Source organism: Abramis brama (assembly GCF_963993115.1).
Source record: "Abramis brama genome assembly, chromosome: 25".
Classification (NCBI taxonomy): Eukaryota; Metazoa; Chordata; class Actinopteri; order Cypriniformes; family Leuciscidae; genus Abramis; species Abramis brama.
In genome coordinates, this window is record NC_139987.1 from 6840381 (window position 1) to 6861008 (window position 20628).

The 20628-nt window shown below is 38.1% G+C and overlaps 1 protein-coding gene across 2 annotated transcripts; it reads left to right on the forward strand.

The window, feature by feature from the left end:
- The first annotated feature begins 18 nt into the window (after positions 1 to 18).
- On the forward strand, positions 19 to 18966 carry mrrf (mitochondrial ribosome recycling factor). Of its 2 annotated transcripts, XM_084104607.1 has the most exons (8): positions 24 to 132; positions 1595 to 1631; positions 6858 to 7028; positions 7347 to 7499; positions 11051 to 11169; positions 14613 to 14704; positions 16137 to 16296; positions 18379 to 18966. In XM_084104607.1, the coding sequence occupies exons 3-8, from the start codon at positions 6869 to 6871 to the stop codon at positions 18454 to 18456; spliced, it is 762 nt and encodes a 253-aa protein (XP_083960733.1). In that variant the 5' UTR covers positions 24 to 132; positions 1595 to 1631; positions 6858 to 6868; the 3' UTR covers positions 18457 to 18966. The 2 variants fall into 2 exon arrangements, with proteins under 2 accessions (XP_083960734.1, XP_083960733.1); XM_084104608.1 differs by lacking the exon at positions 1595 to 1631 and having other exon boundaries at positions 19 to 132.
- Positions 18967 to 20628: the final 1662 nt, after the last annotated feature.

Here is a 20628-nt window from a genome sequence, read left to right on the forward strand (position 1 = left end):
ACGTTAACAGCATTTTCTGATGACGCAAAACACTAAAATGCGATGACATGTGCCCTTGAGCTGCTCATGTTGTCAAAAAGTGAGTGTACTGCAAGCCATGCCTGCTAGGACACATTTCTCTACGTGAGGAATGTAAGTATGTGTGAATTGCACTTGTATTGTTTGTCTCGCTAAATGGCTTAATGTATTTGTACTCGCTGTGTCTGTTTGAGTTTGTAGCGATGTGTGGGTTTGATTTGTGTAACTGTTACTACTCATAATGTAGCTAGTAGTAGCATCATGGCACTGCTGTGTGTTCACTTCAGTGTCCGTCATTTGTCATGTACTGCAGTCTGTGGTAATGCACACTTGCGTTAAAAATCAACAGTTTGTCTGTGCTGGAAAAAAAGAATAATGGAAAATTCCTTGTAAATTATTCCTTGGGTAATGATTGGAAACATTGTTATTAATGACAGACAGGGCATAAATAAATGGAAGGCAAAGTAAAGCATGTGTTGTTTTTTAGTTTCAGAATATGATATTAATATTTCATTGGTAAAAGGGTTGTTTTAGGTTGCCCTACCAGATTTATTTCAGTTTTACTAACACTGTCTTCTGTTCTTTAAATGTTCACTTTTAAGCACTTTCCTCATATATGATGGATCATAAACTATAAATGGCTCACTTCTCATCACTATGTAAAATAGAATCTATAATATAATAGCTAGCGATTTTATATAGGAAAATAAACTTATTGAACTGGATATACATTAGAAAAAAATTAAATAAATGTTTTAAGTTTTTAAAATCATAACATTTGTTAAATTAACACTCTTCGTCCAGTTTTATAGAGTATGGATATATAATAATAAAAGGCATATATCGTCATTATTTATTCATGATTTATTTCACCCTCATTATACAGTAGTCAACATTTGAAGTGGATCAAAAAAGTTCATCAAACTTGTCCTAAGACAAGAATGGGTAATGTTCAAAATCAAGGTTTTGATCCACTTCAAATGTTGACTACTGTATTATAAATATAAAAATATATATTTTATTTTTTATTAACAAAATGTATTTCTTTAAAAAATAAAGAAAATAATGTTAAATACATTAAAATACAGTTCATAAATACAATGATTTGAATAAACCTTACATGATAAATTTGTTTTTAATTTTCAATTATAATTTATATTGATATTTTTAGAACATGAATGCATTATGCTATATATCATAATTAAAAGAACTCCTTTTGTAATATTTTTTCATTTTTGCAGGAACGGTACTTCAAGGCTTTTTAATTAAAGGCATATCTCAATCAAAAGGAATATCATCTTTATTCACCCACAATTATTCACGTTCATTTTGTCCGTTGAACACACAAGGAGATGTTTAGCAGAATGTTCAAGCTGCTCTTCTCAATACGATACAAGTGAATGGTGACCTCAGGTTGTTAAAGGGATACTTCACTCAAAAATAATAATAATTCTGTCATCAACCTGTATGAATTTCTTTCGTCTGTGAGACATAAAAGAAGATTTTTGAGTTTTGGAAGTCAGTAGGCTCCAATGTTCCCAACATTCTTCAACATATCTTTGTTTGTTTTCCGCAGAAGAAAGTACCTCATACAGGATTGGAATGACATGAAGGTGAGTAAACAGAATGACAGAATTAACATTTTTGGGTGAATTACCCCTTTAAAGGGGACCTATGCCTTTTTTCAGTCTTGATTTAGTTTTTTGGCTTTGTACTAGAACAGGTTTTCATGCTTGAATGTTCAAAAAACAGATTATTTTTCACATACTTGACATTGTTGCAGCACCTCTCTTCCCAGTCTGTCAGTAACGCTCTGGGCTGGGTTTCCCGTACAACGACTCGCTGTAACTCGCTGATTAACTACCATAGTACGTTCATCGCTGAAGAAATCAACTATAGTCACTACTGTTTCCCGAAACCATATTTTCACAAATGTTTCATTCAACCACGTTGGTCATTGATGTCATGCATATAGTGGAGTAATAACTTCTTTTAATGAATCCATTTGAGATCGAATTAATGCTAGATTTTTTGCCATAAATTACAGACATGGCATCTGTGGACTATTTCTCATTTTCTCAATATTTTTGCTTTATTTTAAGATTCAGTCATAGGCTCGATCTTGCGTACTAGACCACATGCGCACTCTTCAAAAACAGCGCTTTAAATCTCATGACAAACTTAAAGATGTAAATGACATTAGTATGTATTAGAAATAAAAGATATAGATTGTAGTTAATGTTTATTTTGCTCAAGATAAGGATTTATTAAGTCCACATATTATAAAAACAAGAAACTATGTTTCTAACCACAGGTCCAGAGATGTCATTCAGACCACACAACTTTGCGATGCTGTTTGCGAATGTTCGTTGGAACGATGGTTTTGGGAATCACGACTCGTTGAACGATGCTGATAATGACGGAACTTGCGACCATACTTTGCTAACGATGCTTTCAGGAAACGCACCCCTGTTTAGTTCCTGTCTCAGTGAAGCCCCTCCTTCTGAAAAGCACAATGTGCTCTGATTGGTCGGCTGGACCGGTGTGTTGTGATTGATCAACCGCTTATAGTGTGTTTGGGAAATGTCCCTCCCCTTACCATAACCACAAGTTTCACACACTACAAAAGCCTCCTGCACACCGGTCGACCAATGAGATTGGTGCTTTTGTTCACGTGCCTGGAGCTGCTGAAAAACGTCTAGAAAAAAACTGTCAATAAGCGCGCGTGATAATCGTCCCGCGCAGGCACGTGAACAAAAGCACCAATCTCATTGGTCGACCGGTTTTTAACGCGGGGCGTCAAACCAAAAAAACGAGCCTGAGGCGTTTTTTCCAGGGGGCCAATGTTTTGTAAAATTTTGAAGCTTCCCCGGGCGCCGCCATTGATTAGCGGACCCCCACCTGCTGTTAGCATTCCATTGACTCCCATTCATTTTGGCATCACTTTGACAGCGAATAACTTTACATCTGAGGCGTTTAAAGACTCCATTTGTCCACGACAATGTATAAAAGGCTCCATTACCTTGTACCTTACGTTATGGCCCCGTAGAAGCCGTTTTTGTAAAAATAGGCTAACGATTGCGTCATAACCACGCGACTCTCTGTCGCACAGTAGAGAGATTACCGTATGGACAGGAGGAGAAGCTCGCGGGCAATTGGGGGGACGTGGAGGAAAAATGACAAAATAATTAATCAGAATACTTAGCAAAAGTTTCTCCTGCTCCTAGCTCATGGACACCTCCTACTCACACTCTCCGTCTCTGCAAGTTTCGGAAGGGAATGATTCAGATGTCTCTTGGCACTGCTACTAGAATACAGACAGGTTGCTCACGTCACATCTACGTCGTCAAGCTCAGTTTGAGTCTGTGCAGTACGCTCGACCATCAGGAAGTGAGAGCTTCTAATTTGCTTCACTTTTCTCCGTTGAAACCTATGGGGTCGCTGTGTCCAGTTTATATACTGTCTATGGTTTTTTCTTATTATGCTTTTACGTATGGCGTGCATACTTACATTGGCGCTCTTTGTTTAGTCACGAGGCGTTAAACGTTGGCAATAAGTGCGCGATAATTATCCTGGTGTGCACAAGGCTTAACTCAACCAAGCCTTGCCTCTTTGCATATGGTGGTGGCTGAGGAGAGATTCCCTGATATGATTGTAAAGTGCTGTGGGTGTACAGTAGTACATATGAGAGCGCTATATAAATGCCTCATTCATTCATTCATCCATGCCTTGGGTGGGAATTATTTTTTTGAATGAATTATTTAAATTAATATTGTGACGTGTTTGTTCCCGGAAGAAAACTCAAGACTACAATCGGGGCGTTTCAGGGAGTTCAGAAACAATGCGCACGGATATAGACATTGAGCTTTGTAACTTTAAGACCTTTTTCATTCTCAAACAGCAACATTACACACTAAAGAAAGATGATCATGTAAAGAAGCATAATAAGATCCGTTTAACAACCCTTGGTTACCATTAATTTAATTTGTATGGAAAAGAGCATCATGATTATTCCGCTAAAACTCTCTTATGTGTTCAGTGGACAAAATGGTGGGGGAGCTATGCCTTTAAATTAAAAATCCATGAAATACAGTTGCTTTTATCAATTGCAAGCCACACTCTCTTTTATGCTAGTGTAAAAGCAGTGGCCAAAACATCATGAAATCCAACCGTGGGTTCACATTACCACAACCAAGCCAATATGCAACACTGTCTCCGTTTTTACAGTAAGGACTTTTAACAGTTCACACTGTAAACATTTCTTTCATGAGGTGAGCTCACGCAATGAGGGTTTGCCAACCGCTGTCATTCCTACCGGTGTGAATCAAACGGCAGCGCGCTGTAACCCACAGACCACCTGCGCAACAGTTTTCTGCTTGACGGCCCCTCTAAACCCGCCATCGGCTCTTCTCCATCCACACCCCGTGGACCAAAACACCCGTGTCGGACAACTCCCATCTCCTAAGGACGACAAGAAGAGTCACGCTTTCTGTTTTTTGAGCTGCATCTAACCATAACAGCTGCGACTCCCATTGAACCCGCAACATGCATCATCAAGAGCTGATAAAAATCGCGGCTCGTGCGTGTAGTGGCTGCTATCAGACCCGTGCCATCGAAGTATCTTTATCACAGCAACTGTAAAAACACACAGCCAAACTTTTTTTGAAGCACAAGCCAGGCTGTATTTTGACTAGTGGGATACCTCACGCTAGCCATAACAAAGAAGCACTGACAGAGGCGCAAGCAACCCGTGAGGTATAGCTCTTTTCCAGAGCACCTGCGCTGTTGTTACAGTCCACGCTAATAAACAACCTCCATTTGAAGATTTATGCTACTAAACAGTGGGAAATCAACACCAGCAACACACACATTGCAGGACTCGGAGTCTCCACTAATGAGCTGATGAGTTGTATCAGATGTGTTGGATTAAGGAGACAGTGTTGGGGGACCTCCAGGACCAGGATTGAGGACCACTGCCCTAACCCTGAGAATTAAACTCAGCACTGTTTGTGCTCCGGACATGAATGATACGGCAAATCGTGCGGCTTGAGGGGAGTTGTGCCATTACTTTACTAAGCCATCAGACTTACAATTTTCACCTGGCGAACTATAAACAAGTTGGAAATTGTATAAACTTACATTGAAGGAGAGTCCTGAGAGATATCAAGGGACTAAAATCATAGAAACTTGGGGTGGATTTTTTTTTTAAACTTAAGCCAACTCAGAACGCCCTCACAAAATGACGTTTGCACACACATTTCTTCTGAAAATGTAAAAAAAAAAAAAACTAATTCGTTTTGACATTTTAAATTTGTATATATTAATATTTTATAGGCCTATTTAAAATATTGTTGGGAACAAAAAATAAAAATATTTTTTTTAAATACATTAAAAATACGATTCATAAATTCAATGACTATAAACCTTATTGTGTGATAAATTTGTTTTTAATTTCTATAAACATTTTTGTGAACACTTGCTTTAATATCATACTCTATATTATAAAACATTTTAAACTTAAGGTTTAATTTTTCGAAGGATGAAATTCTTGCGGAGTAATTTGGCATAATTTTTTTTATTATAATAAGCAGTGAAGTGGTTAAAATTGTATAAACATTGGAAAAACATTTTTCGCCAAATCAAAGTCATGTGATTTGACCAACATTCAGAAACTTACAGAAAAACAAACATAAAACAGGAAATTATATCATGTAGACCGCTCCTGCAGACCCTTATAACTGTCTGTCAAGGTCAATAAGTCTTTTCAAATATTAGATAATTTGACCTTTTTATGACAATAAAAATACTAATATTAATAATAAAATAAAAGTTTTATATATATACTGCAACATGAATACAATGAGTTAATTTCAACTTTGCACATGCATTTTAACTTGGAGGTTTAAAAGACTGTTTCTTTTTTGGACACTCTTGATATGTCATTTACCCACTTGCTTTAGATGTATTTGTACTAAAATGACGATGACACTATTTTAGGAACTATTGCAATGCTTTTTAGTTTGTTAGTGTCTGTTTGATGAAATTGGTTTGCTTTCCAGTCTCTGTCTCTGCTTTCACAATTTCTTAAAGGGATAGTTCACCCAAAAATAAAAATTCTGTCATCATTTCCTCACCCTCATATTGTTTCAAACCTGTGTGAATTTCACAAAAGAAGATATTCTGAAGAATGTCAGGAACCAAACAGTTGATGGACCCCATTGACTTCCACAGTATGGGGAAAAAAATACAATGGAAGTCAATGGGGTCCATCAACTGTTTGGTTCCCGACATTCTTCAGAATATCTTCTTTTGTGTTCAGCCGAAGAAAGAAATTCACACAGGTTTGAAACAATATGAGGGTGAGGAAATGATGACAGAATTTTCATTTTTGGGTGAACTAACCCTTTAAATCCCTCCCTGTTCTAGCTTGTACTATTGTAGATGATGTTTGAAGGTTTCTATTGCTAGCACTTCTTGTGTTATTGCCTCGTTGGCTTGTTGTATTCCACTTTTGCAAGTTGTTTAAAGTCAGATAAAGCCTCTGCTAAATAAATAAATGTAAGTGTAAATGTCTCTGTACTGGTCTTTTTAGATTTGAGAGACGCCCCCTGGTGGCAATTTGAAACTTAGCCAGTGGCCAATGTCCAAAGTTTCAAACAGATCTCAAAATCTTTATTTGAAGTAAAGTTGCTGGGCAATTCCGCGCAAAACTGTCACATCCATAACGCCAACTAAATACCATGGCATTGTGTTGGCGTTATGGATGTGACAGTTTTGCGTGGAATTGCCCTGCTCTAAATGTCCTTGCATTAAATAATTTTCTTTCCATGTTTTGGTAGTTTCCACAGACATGGCATTGAGTCATCTGAACCTCCTGCGGCCAGTATTGTGCAGATTTGTGCCTTCTGTTGTGAGGACCTCGCTGGTGACTTGCTCAAGAGTCCGCTTTCTGCCCCGTCCAGTGGTCCTGCCGAATTATGCCCGCCATTATGCCACAAAGAAGAGTAAAGGTGAGTGGAGGACTGCAACTACTCATCCCCCACAACAAAGAGCGTCCAGCATAGGGGTAGGAGTGGATGTTGTATTTGTTTTCCAAAGCAGTGCTTGTTTAGCTTCACTCAAGTGGGCTTTGAGCCCATATAAAGGGAGGAGAAATCCCCTCTTTTCCCTCTCTGACCTCCAAATCCTGCTTTCATTTGTAATTGCTGAAACAATCAGCCAGCATGCTGGTCACAATCTTTCATTTCTATCTCCAGCTTTTCTTTTGAAGGCACCAGTGATGAAGACGTTAATGTTTCTTTCTTCTTTGTTGCTTTTTTATATGTTAGCAAAGGCAAAAGGGCAGACGGCTAAAGTGAACATCAAGGCAGCATTGGTGGATGATATTATTAGCCTGGAGGAGGTGAATGAAGACATGGCCGCTGTCCTGACTACCCTGAAAGAGGATTTCAGCCGCAACCTCAGCATTCGCACATCACCAGGTCAGGACCACTGACACACAAGGCAACTCAGTCGCTTTAACCCAATGCTGTGATGCTTGACTCGTTTGCCCCTGCTGGTGGAGGTTATTACTACACCACCTGGCTGCATCTTTGATCATTGAAAGCCATTCAAAAATTCTGAAAGCAACATTAACATTTCTAAGCAACATTAAAATTAAGCATATTTCTTTATATCATAGTAGATCTTATTTAAGTGTTCAGTTATATTTTGGAGAGCGCTGAACTGGTATTGACAAGACTTCACAGAATTTGAATTGGACTGCAACTGATAATTCTATACAGTTTCATAATTAATTTTGACTAATTTATTCACTGATATGTAGAATACATCTGCTTCTCAACAAGTTCAATACTCTCAAAGCATGAAAACAGATTTTAAATTAGTCTACAGCACCACAACACGTCATCATATTTCATTTCATTGATTCAATTCATTATATAATTAATTAATTTGAAGTATGAGAATGCATGTTGACATGTTTATGGGTAATTTATGCTTAAAATAATAAATGTATTTTTATAGTGCAGTTATACCATATTTTTGGGGGATTTCACTCCACCTCCTTAAATTCAAATTGCAATTCTGTCACTGTAATTCAAATTCAGTTAAGACAGGAAAGAAACAATTGGTGACACTAAAGTTCAGAGTCCAATTCTCACTTTTAACTATAACTTGCTTATTAGCATGCATATTACTAGGATATTGGCTGTTTATTAGTACTTATAAAGCACATATTAATGCCTTATTTTGCATGACCGTTGTACATCCCTTAATCCTACCCAGTACCTAAACTTAACAACTACCTTAGGAGTTTATTGAGGCAAAAGTTATAGTTAATAGTGAGAATTGGACCCTAAATTAAAGTGTGGCCAAACAATTAATGGATGAAAAACAGATTTTATCTTAAATATAAGAGATTTTTAGCCTTTTTGATGATATCTACTATATTTTTATATTTATGTATTTGCTCTGATATAGCTTTTATTTTTAATCAAAATTACTTTGAAAGTAGTTTTTCACTAAACACAGGAAAGATATATATGAAATACCACATCAAGACTTCCATGGACTTTTTATTTTTAATAACAAAGCAAACAAACAATTCAATCAGAGTTTTGAATTGGACAGTTTGAACTAATCCACAGAAATAATATGACTTCTGAAGCCATAAGAAGCTTTATTCACTGAAAAATCTTCCCGCAGACGATCACATTTTTATACATGCACTACTTTCGGATAAAACTTGTGCATCCCGATCAGTTACAAGACACAAGATCCTATAGTGTTTGGTGTCATTGACTTTAACCCACGTCATCTACATCAGGGCTCTTCAACTCCAGTCCTGGAGGGCCAGTGTCCTGCAGACTAATGTATCTAAAACTACCTGTTTGTATTCTGCGATTTGAACACCTTTATTAGCTTTTCCGGGTGTGTTTTGGTTAGGGTTAGAGCTAAACTCAACAGGACACTGGCCCTTCAGGACTTGAGTTTAAGAACCCTGATCAACATTATCAGTGTCACAGAGGTTACACAAGGCTAAGAGAGTATTGTGTTACCTCGTCCTCCCATGAGGATCAATGCACAGCGATCCACCTTTGCACATGTTCTGGCACTGACCATTGTTCCACAAGGTGGGGTCACCCTGTTTGCAATCCTACTTCCTGAAGTACATCCAGGTCGACCCCGTTCACTCCAGCCCAATCCCTAAAGACCCAACAGTTGGGCATTCGGGAATTGTGGTTGAGGAGTCCATGCTCTTCACTTTCACCTCCTGACCTTTGCCAGTCCTTTCCTCCTTTCTCCTTGATCCAGCATGGACTTGGATTCATGGAACAAATATGGAAAGTCAGTGAGATGGCACAACGTTCTTTTAAGCAAATGATCAAATCATCTGGATTGAATTAAGCAGCGAGTTTATTATGAAGGACAGGAGAATCACCTTGGCCGAGGGAAGGAGGTTGCGGAGTGCAGGATTAATGTGGTGACCTGGCGTCTGGGCACAATATACGAGGATTACGACCTGTCGGTCTGTCATCTGTAGGATAGGCCGCTTGTGCTTGGATCTCCGCAAATGTACATTCTCTTGTTCCAGATAAATCTACTGTCAGAGGACATCGCTTCACAAAAGCCTTTGTATTTTCCAAACACCTCATCTCAAGGACAGAGGTTTGGTGGTTCCAGCAGAAGGCTCAAACAGCCATCATATGATGGTTCTTCAGCAAGCAAATAAATCTAACATCAAGCCAGTTTGCTTCTGAATATTGTCTAACCTTTAGGCTCTTGAAACTGTGAGGGCAACAATTGGTACCATGACCAGGAAGAGCCCATTTGGCTAATAACTTCCCTGTTAATCTTCAAGGTTTTTTAGTGGAGGAAACAGCAAAATGTTCCATGGAAGCTTTAGCAGATGTGAACGCTTCCAGGTAGCACACACACAATCTGAGGTGGGTTCCAGGGCCAAATCTCTCCATACCTTTGCTCGTGACATGATAATGGTCGAAGTTTGGTCAAAGTCACATATGCACTATTGAACCCATCTGAAATTGGACTGAAGTTGGTTTTCAAGGTTCGCAAAGTATGATCTTCTTAGAGGTTACTGTTCAACAAGCTGACAAAATGGTACATATATGGAGAATTTGAAGTTCTGAAGTGTTTTCTTTGGGCTGAAAGGCACATGCAGGTTCTCTCATGAAAGATCAAAGTGCAGTGCAGTGCGTCTCAGCTGTTCTCCAGGCTCTCGTAAGTGTGGGATAAAGTAAGGTAAGACCGGGGACAAAGGGCGGGAGACAGAAACATAGCTGTGTGAGGTTAGACAGATGAGGGAATGAGACATGCTGGTGAAATGCTCTGGTTTTCTGTCTGGAGTGAAAGGAGTGGGTGCTTTCATCCCTCAAGGAGAGCGAGACGTGTCGTCACAACAGCCATCCGAAGGTGCCTCTTCTTTTGCAACCTTTCATTTTTTGAGACGGGTTGGGAAAGGATACAGAAAGCAGGCAAATGTCTAGTTGACAGACATAATTATTCCATTGTTTTTCTTGAAGGAAAAGAAAATTCTACCTCAAATCTGTATCACATTCTTTCTTCTGTGGAACAGACAAAGAATATATTTTGTTGAAGAAGGCGAATTTTCAGCTTTTTTATCTACAATGGGATTCAGTGTTGGTTTGGGCCTCAATTACTTTAATTGTATGGACAAAAACAGTTCTTCTGTTCAGAAACACATTTCCTGGGAGTTGAACCCATGAACTTGGTGTTGCAAGACATCTTGTTGGTTACTTGCTTTCGTGACTCGATCACTCCACCCACAATGAAATTTCATTGCTCCGGTATCTCATGGCAAGTAACTGTATATCAAACATCACATCATCTCTGATTGGTTGTGATTGATTTGGATGCGTTTTGCTTTCATTGAGGACAGAAAAATAACTAGTTAGAAGTATGTGTTGTGATTCTTTATGATGTTTAGCTCGCTGAATAATTGTGGAGAAAACCACTGGTTAACAAAGGAATTGTGTTGTTATGTGTTCAGGTGCGCTGGACCACATCATAGTCACCACAAAGGATGGCAAATTTCCCCTGAACCAGCTGGGCCAGATATCCATGAAGTCTCCTCAACTACTTGTGGTCAACATGACTGGCTTCCCAGAGGTATGTAACCAAACTACAGAAAGCTTCCTAGCAGAACTTCTCAGTTCACACTGCTGCATGCAAAGCACACTCTTTCTCCTACTGAAACCTGAGTGTGATGGACTCTTTCCAGCCTGGTTTCAGAGAAATTGATTGATTGTTGGGGGAAGCCCTTTGTTCTTGGAGAACGATTGAAACGTAGGCCAAGAGTCTGTGGTTAGCTGTCAGGCCAGGAAATGACCGCAAAGTGCCCTCTGGAACTTAGACCTGAGCTAATGTGTGATATCTCTCTCTCTTTTCTGTGTCTTTTTGCCTCTCCACACATCGAGACCTTGTCTTTCTGTTTTTCCTCTCCTCCTTCTCCCGTCACCACACTCTCCGCTGATATATTTGAGTTCTTTCTGCGTGATGTTCAGATAACCCTAATGAGATTAATGCTTTCTCCTCTTGGCCTATGTCCACTCAATACCAAAGGCTCTGGTTTCCTGGTGTCTCTAAAACCCACCAATCTACCTTCGTCATCCATCCTGGGAGACTCCAAGCCAAAACATGTAAGGGATAATGTACAGTCAGCCAGCCATTATTACAAAGTACACCTTGATAGGATGATCAAAACCAAAGCAGTGGGGTGTTGCACCCTGAAGGTTATAAATAGAGATTTATTTATATATTGAAATTTAAACAACTTTATGATTATCTCACTTAATTCTTCTGTTAATAATCAATTACAACATATTAGCCTTTCAATAACACTCCATGAATATTGCAATGTTAATTAATTGCATTACATTGCATTGCATTTGTTGTCATGAAACGAGTGTAATATACAGTTACTGTAAGTAGTCATTATACAAAAACATTTAACTGCTGAATGCCGCAATTGTCCATGTAATGTAATAAATCCAGAAATATGACCAAATTTAACTTCCCTTGTGTGGGGTCACACATTATGTTATTGATATAATAATAAACCTTTTGCAAATGGATTTGCCTCTTCATCACCTCTATATTAACATAATACTAAAAAAGACTCTGCACAGTATTAAGGGGTCGGTTCGCATGCTCAGATTACCATAATGCCAGATGCGGCTGTTTAGGGTGTCAGGAAAAACTGGCCATTACCTAACAGGCCTGCAAAAAACAACACAGAGGTGACTGGCCCGGCCCGAAAGCAAACAGCTTCATGATTGTTCTAATCCATTACACAATCTTTGAGAAGACGCCGTTGTTTTCCATTCATTCATTAGAGGGCCGGAGAAGGTCCAGGCTGGTTGAGAAACCCCAGTGGCTGTTGTGTGTTGTGGTGCAGACAGCAGTCATTAGCTTTCGATCTCCGTGTGCCTGTGTGGGATCCAGAATCATTAAGAAAGCAGGGGGTTTTTTTAGCCCACGGTTTCTCAAGCTGACTTTGAACCCTCTTGTTTGTTTTTTTATCACAAGTACAGAGGGTAACTGGGCTTTTTTTAACTTCCTAACCAGAACAATACTGGTTTTACCGTAAAATTCTGAACTACCAGGAATTAATGATGGATGATGTTCAGAGGAATCACACGCACACAATGGCTGTGAGTCACTAAGTCAGACCTCACAAGAAATGCATTTAACATAAGAGGAGTGTACAGCTTTCTTTAAAAAGTGTGTGCGGTGCGTGTGTGTGTGTGTGTGTGTGTGTGTGTATATGTGAAAAAAGGTAAAATGTTATGCTGATCACAGTTCCAACATGCTTTAAAGATTGTAAAGATTCCTTTACAGATGATTCCACTTTACACTTGGATCTGTTATGAATGTTAAACAATAATTAGTAATATTCTTGTGAAATATTTGATTGTTTTTTTAGTATTCCCTTACATATTCACAACATAATTTTGTTGCATAAATTAATATCTTATTTACACATTGTCACAAACAACCAGTCAGAAAATAAATTGCACGAAATTAAAGGTCGAAAAAATGACTTGTGATGACCGTGAGGGAGTGAGTTTTGTGAATCTTTATGAATGGCTCAATAAAAAGAATCAGTTCATAAGAATCATTTCTTTGTTAATCAGACGTCACTTGCTCGGACTGATGTGTGTACTCTAAGGTCACAGTAGTCGCATTTCCATTACCATTCAGATTGCGCAAGTTGAAATTGAAAATTGAAAATTGAAAATACGCCCAATGGAAACAATTTCACAAAAACATATATCGTAAAAAAGTTTTTACCCCTGCATGAGGTTGTTTTTTATGCAATTCTGCAATGGAAATGCGGCTTTTTTGTGCATTTACAGGTCACCTGACGTAGATTGCACGGTATGTTTGGACAGAAGAGAGACAGTTCTCCATTAAACTCATAAAATACAAAATAATTACAGGAATACTGTATTCTAAACCACAAAGTAATACCACAATCAAGACCTTGAAGCAGATAGGAGGGAGAAACACCCAGAAACACCTCATACATGGCGCCTAACATCTCCTTCGATTCAAAATAATGGCTAGTATGGCTCCCGTATGCCGCCATAGTATGCCGCCATTTCGCAATAGTTTTTTATCGACAATTCGAAAATATCGCAGAGGTTTTGCACAGTATGTAATGCGCAAATCTGTAATGGAAACGCGGCTACTGTCAGTCCAGGAACAGTTTTTGTGCATATCCGATTGAAAACTGATCAGATGTATCAAGTGTGAATGGTAAAAAAAAATCTAATCTGTTTCAAGCTACATTCATGTGGTTTGAAATCCTATTCAAATCCTGTTCATCACACAAATCGGATCTGAACAGTTGCGAACATGTGGACAGTTCGAACACAATGTGGACAGTCAATAATTCAGATCAGATTCCAATCGGATACACAAATAATTGGATTTGGACTCAGTGTGAATGTAGCCTAACGTCATCTGATGAAACTGCATAAAGACGCACAGGAAGTTTGCAGACTTTGGCCAATGAAGCATTTTATTTATTTTTATATTTCAATCATATACTGTGCAGGATGCAGTATACTATTATTCCAAACGGTCTAAATCCTTATCCGTGAAACGGGACGGGCCCCATGATGTATACTAGACTGCCTGCACACAAGTTCAGAGTGTAATCTCAGGCTAGTCTGGCCACAGGAGTTGTAATAGGTTATGAGGTGAACATGCAGAAACAGGGTCATGTGGGTCAATGCCCTGCACTGCAACCTCTCAGCTCCATCCCACGGGATCTGGCGCTGACAGCGCCCCGCGGCGCTTCCTACACCACACACTCCTCCCTCTACCCCTCTCTCTGGAGCTCCATCATGGGGAGATGCTGCCCAGCTCCTTCTGGATCAAAGGGCCTGGGGTCGGGGTACTCCACTGATCTGGAAGGGGCCGGTCTAGTGAGATATGAGGGCTGGAGAGATGCAAAGGGTGCATGAAGGTTTGCAGCAGGTACCGCAAGCCCAGCTGGCTGTCATTAGCTCTGATGAGTGTGTGTTTGTGCGACGTGTCCTCAGGCCACGGCAGCCGTCACTCGGGCCTTGCAAGAAAGCAGCATGGGACTCAACCCAGACGTGGAGGGCACCATCATCAGGGTGCCTGTTCCCAAGTGAGTGTTTTACCGCCCAGGGCCTGAGTCCTCATGACCACTCTCACCTTTCCTTTTAACATCACTTTCTACAAGCTATGTTTGCTTTCTCTTCAGTTTGTCTGTGCAATGCTATTTTCCCAATGCTAACGTCTTTTGTCTTTTTAACTTAAGGCAAGCTTCACAATTACTATTGCACATGACGATTTTAGAGGGGTTTTGCACACTTTTCAGTTGACCAGACTGGGAGATCGTCTAGACCTAGGGATGCACGATATATCGGCCACCATATCGGTATCAGCCGATATATGTTCATTTTTAATGTTATCGTTATCACTTTTAATAGTGAGACTTTTGGTTTTGTAATTAGGCTCTCAAAAACTATATATAAATTTGGATTTAGATTTATCGGCCGATATATCGGTTATCGGCTTTCAAATATAAATAATTATCGGTATCGGCCAAAATGTTAATATCGGTGCATCCCTAACTAGACCAGCTGAGAACCTGCTTGGCCTTTTTTTCACTTAGGGCAGTAAACAATCACTAGCAACAATCGCCTAGCATAGCAACACCCTAACAACCACCCAGAATACCTTATCAGCTGCATAGGAACTCCTTAGTAATAAGTCACCACCCAGAACACTCTAGCAAGGGCTGCATGCTTTTCTTCTTTCTTTCATTTCAACCATATCCTGTTCTTTTAAATCTGAAATATATATTCAAAATGTACCTGTTGTCTGTTCTGTTAGGGTTTAAGATAACTTTATTGCTATTTTTCATGTTTTCCCCTTCTGTGCTTCATACACTCTCTATTATATTTGATACAAAGAAGAAAACTCAGTGGTCTTCAATCTCTGACCACCGCTCCTCTTCCCTGCCAAGCCAAATAGTCTCGCCGCACGGCCTTCATTCTACAAACCCACAAAACTCTTTGATTACGAGGCCGCGCTACAGCTACAGCAGCAGGTGCTTGTCTGGCAGCGTGCATGAAGGGGCCGAACGTCTCGCCCGTAATCAGCGCAGCCTCGTCGCATGCATTTGCATTTCTAAAGAGAGCGGGAGGCTTGATTGGCTCGGAATCAGTAATTATGAACATTGTTTGCAGTAAACAGACAGTACTCTTGGACTGTTTGCAAATGGCTGGCAGCAAAATGCTAATTATAAGATGGGGAAACTTCTACACCTACAAAAAAATTTGGGCAAGAACAACAGTTTGTTGATTGTGAAACTTTTTAGTTTCAGATTATAGCTGTTTCTGGCTTAAAAATGGATCATAAGCACACATTGTCTGTCATAAGCATCATATTAGCAAAGTCTAAATAACATAGTCTGGACAATCAGATTTTCTCTTGCCTAAAAATATAAGTCTGCAAGAATTTTCCTCAGGAAATGATTATGATCTGAAATGAGTCATGTACTGGGTTGGTTTAACCGTGTATTTGTCTGGCAGGGTGACGCGAGAACACCGGGAGAATCTGGTGAAACTGGCGAAGCAGTTCAGTAACAAGGCCAAGGACTTGCTGAGGAGAGTACGGTCCAACACCATCAGTCAACTGAAGAAGTCCAAAGAGGGCGTCTCTGATGATACCATTCACTTGATCGAAAAACAGGTCATACAAATGAGGATAAATAGAAAGAATTTTTTTTTTTTATTTATCAGTTGGAGTAGTGATGGAGTATTTTGAAACTGTTGTAGAATAACAACAAAATGACAGAAATTCAATATAGATACCACTGTTTAATAAATAAATATAATTATAAATTGTATTATTATTGGTATTAGTAGTTGTAGTAGTATTAATAATAATAAATAATAATGGTTTTTATAATTAATAAATAAATATTAAATTGAAAGTACTGTTGTAGAACAACAAAATGACAGAAATTCAATATAGATACCACTGTTTAATAAATAAATATATTGTTATAAATTGTATTATTATTAGTAGTAGTAGTAGTTGTAGTAGTAGAAGTATTATTAATAATAATAATATTTTTTTTTAATTATTAATAAATAAATATGAATTTGAAAGTACTGTTGTAGAACAACAAAATTACAGAAATTCAGTAAAGACACCAGTGTTTAATAAATAAATATATTATTATTAGTAGTAGTAGCAGTAGTAGTAATAAATGAAAATAATATATTTTTTATTATTATTTATAAATATTAATTTGAAAGTGCTGTTGTACAACAACAAAATGACAGACATTTAATAAAGACACCAGTGTTTAATCATTAAATATTAGTTATAAATTAGTAGTAGTAGTATTAGTAACAGCAATAATGGTAGTAATAATTCTAATAATAATTATTCTAATTTAATTTATTATTAAAATAATAAATAAAATAAATATGATATTTTTTTCATTTATAATAGATTAATATGTATTATTAGTAGTAGAAGTAGCAGTATTAATAATAAATTACAATATTATTAATAATAGTTTGTATTACTTAATAGTGCTTCAAAACGATTAATCGCATCTAACATAAAAGTTTGTAAATATATAGTGTATGAGTGTATATATATATATATATATATATATATATATATACATGCATACACACATATACAGTGCTATGCATAAGTTTAGACACCCATGCTAAAGTTGACTAAAAAGAGGAATAAAAAATCATCTTTTGGAAATTGAACTTAATGCCTTAATTAAAAAAAATTAGGAAAAATCCAACCTTTAAGGACACCAATTTTCTTTGTGAATGAATAATGTATCGTAAATAAATAAATGTTCTTCCTTAAAATACAGGGTGCATAAGTCTGGACACCCCTATGTTAAATTCCCATAGAGGCAGGCAGATTTTTATTTTTAAAGGCCACTTACTTCATGGATCCAGGATACTATGCATCCTGATAAAGTTCCCTTGGCTTTTGGAATTAAAATAGCCCCACATCATCACATAGCCTTCGCCATACCTAGAGATTGGCATGGAGTACTTTCCATAAGATCATCTCTCAATGCAAATCAAACCAGCTATTGGGCTAACTGAAATAAAACCATGCCAATCTCTAGGTATGGTGAAGGCTATGTGATGATGTGGGGCTATTTTAATTCCAAAAGCCAAGGGAACTTTATCAGGATGCATAGTATCCTGGATCCATGAAGTAACTGGCCTTTAAAAATAAAAATCTGCCTGCCTCTATGGGAATTTAACATAGGGGTGTCCAGACTTATGCACCCTGTATTTTTAGGAAGAACATTTATTTATTTACGATACATTATTCATTCACAAAGAAAATTGGTGTCCTTAAAGGTTGGATTTTTCCTAATTTTTTAAATTAAGGCATTAAGTTAAATTTCCAAAAGATGATTTTTTATTCCTCTTTTTAGTCAACTTTAGCATGGGTGTCTAAACTTATGCATAGCACTGTATATATTTACAAACTTATATTGATGCGATTTAATTGTGATCGATTTGACAGCACTAGAAAGTATTGTTGTTGTTATTATTATTATTATTATTATTATTATCAGTAGTAGTAGTAGTATTAATATTGATAATGGTTATTAATGATAAAAATGATAAATATTATTAATAATTATTGTTGTTGTTGTTGTATAACAAATAAATCACTACCCACAAGGTATTTTTGCAGTTATGTGAATATGTGACTATTATAAAGTATGTATAACTAATCACAATATGCATTTGTTCTGTCCCATATCACCAGGTTCAACAAATGGCAGACAGTTACGCGGCAGACATCGACAAACAACTGGCCACTAAAACCAAGGAGTTGCTTGGATGACAACAAGGCCTTCCAAGTCTCGCTAACATCAAGACAAAGGCAGTCAGCTGTTCTTAACTGGAACAAAAATCCCCCAAACAGAAAACCAGTTAATGATGGTGGTGATGGAAGCGCTGAAGGTGGTGTTTTGGACGGTGTTTGGGTGTTTTTCTCATGCATAAACAAATGTTGGCGTGGCACGCCAGTGGCTTATGGTGCTCCTTGTGTTCACATCTCCAAACAAACAAACGGAGGACAAATGAAGTTTTAATGTGATTTGGGGTACTCCTCCTAATCAAAGCGATGCCACAAACGGGCTGTTTATGTAAAAAGCACCGCACTGAATGTAAACTCTGTGTTCTTCACAGGACGGTGAAAGTCACACAGGGTGGAGAACGAGTGCACACGGCAACACGCCGCCAACATTTGTTTCGCATTCACTATTGCAGCCACCAACCTAAAAATAGTCATTATTTTCATCTATATAATCAGATCTAGCAATGTAAACTGAATAAAATGCATTGGTTATTATTCTGGTGCTGTTGTGCGTGTGTGTGTTGTGCGTGTCTTTTGAATCATATTTCCACATCTGCTGTTTTTGTTTATTAATGTTGAAACATAATGCCTAAGATTATTTTAGAATGGCAATTTTAAATATACCTTATTTTACCACAACAATTTTGAATTCTCAATGCTGAATTATTGATTTGGTTGACAAATATTCCAAGGTGTTTCGGCTTCCCTCAGCTTATCACTCATCAGTGAACATTAAGAACCTTCTAAGTGTGTAGAACATTTTAATCATCTAAAAACTGTTTTTTCTTCTATAAAGGACCTTTTATGCAATGAAAGATTCTTCATGGAATCATAGATGCCAGAAATTTTTTTCTTTTTTTCAGACTTTGTATATCTTCAGCATGTTCTTTCTGAATTGTTACAGTTTAAAGTCACCATGAAATCAAAATGGACAATTCTTTATTTTTTACGGAATAATGCAGTGTCTATTATAAATGACTGAATCATTTTTCTTGAATTCATGTGCCCCTCATAATCTTGAATCAAAGTAGCATCTCTGATGATGCGATTATTGGCGTGAGGGCGGGGCAACCTGTCACTCACATGAGATCCACCAATAGCAAACCACAACCATCCAATCAATTCCCCAGAGACAAAATCAAATCCCGCCCCACATTTGTTCTTGTTCAAGAAGCCATTTCACTCGGATATACACAATGGGGAATAAAAGACTGTCGCAACTCCCATTTCATGCCGACTTTAAAATTAACTTGAACCATAAAAATGGAAAATAATAATAAAATAAAAAAATTATTTACTAATTACAAAAGCCAAACATGGCAATAACGTGACTTGTAAACAGGAAATGCGGCTCCGCTTTTTCTAATCGGTTGTGTAAGAAAAGTAACTTGAACTTATGGTCCAACATGCTTTGTGGTTGCATTATCACGTCCTGGCCTCCTTAAACATTTTAATAATAGAACATTCCGTCATCAGTTATTCCTCACAATATCCAACACTATTCCTTGCACGTTTTGTGCCGGTAACCGAAAAGCATTGTCTCTAATGGATGAAAACATGGGGTCGCTAAATAAACAAAAGTTTAGAGGAGCTAGTTCGCAGACAGAGGAAATGGCCAGGTTTCCCCCGGTCCATATGTCAGCAATTTGGGGGCATTGTATACCTTGGCCTGAGAGAGCGGCTCATGATCGATGGAGGGGTGAAAATCCCGAGTCTCTGGCTCTGCACGTTGCCCCGAAAATTGCTTTCAGCTGATAGCTTCATTTCACTTGACATTTATCAAGTGGATTACTGTGTGTTTCTCTGTTTACCGCTACCATGATGGAGAGGATTGCGATAGCAGCGGGGGAGACCGAATGTTTTTCCTTCTGTGTCACTGGAAATATATACATGTAAATTGGCTCTGTAAACTCTTGAATTGACAGTAAACTCGCATCGCAGAAATATATACTCTACGGGTTTGTGGACCGTTACCTCTTGACCTGTCAGAAAGGGGTCAGTGTGTGTGCAAAATCAAAACAACATCGCATCTGCTAATAGCCGACCTAAAAGTGTCCAGCCACCTTTTCTGTCTTGCAATGTGGAAATGTGTGGAAACCTTGCACATTCCCTGCCTAGTTTGCATGCAAATGATTTAGGACTGCACTGCATTATTCA

What these genes read in the sequence shown, in the direction of transcription:
- mrrf (XM_084104608.1), top strand. Translation starts at nt 6,869, where the DNA reads ATGGCATTGAGTCATCTGAACCTCCTGCGGCCAGTATTGTGCAGATTT. An exon ending in TGCCACAAAGAAGAGTAAAG is followed by an intron (nt 7,029 to 7,346) that starts GTGAGTGGAGGA and finishes TTTATATGTTAG; the next exon opens with CAAAGGCAAAAGGGCAGACG. An exon ending in ACATGACTGGCTTCCCAGAG is followed by an intron (nt 11,170 to 14,612) that starts GTATGTAACCAA and finishes ACGTGTCCTCAG; the next exon opens with GCCACGGCAGCCGTCACTCG.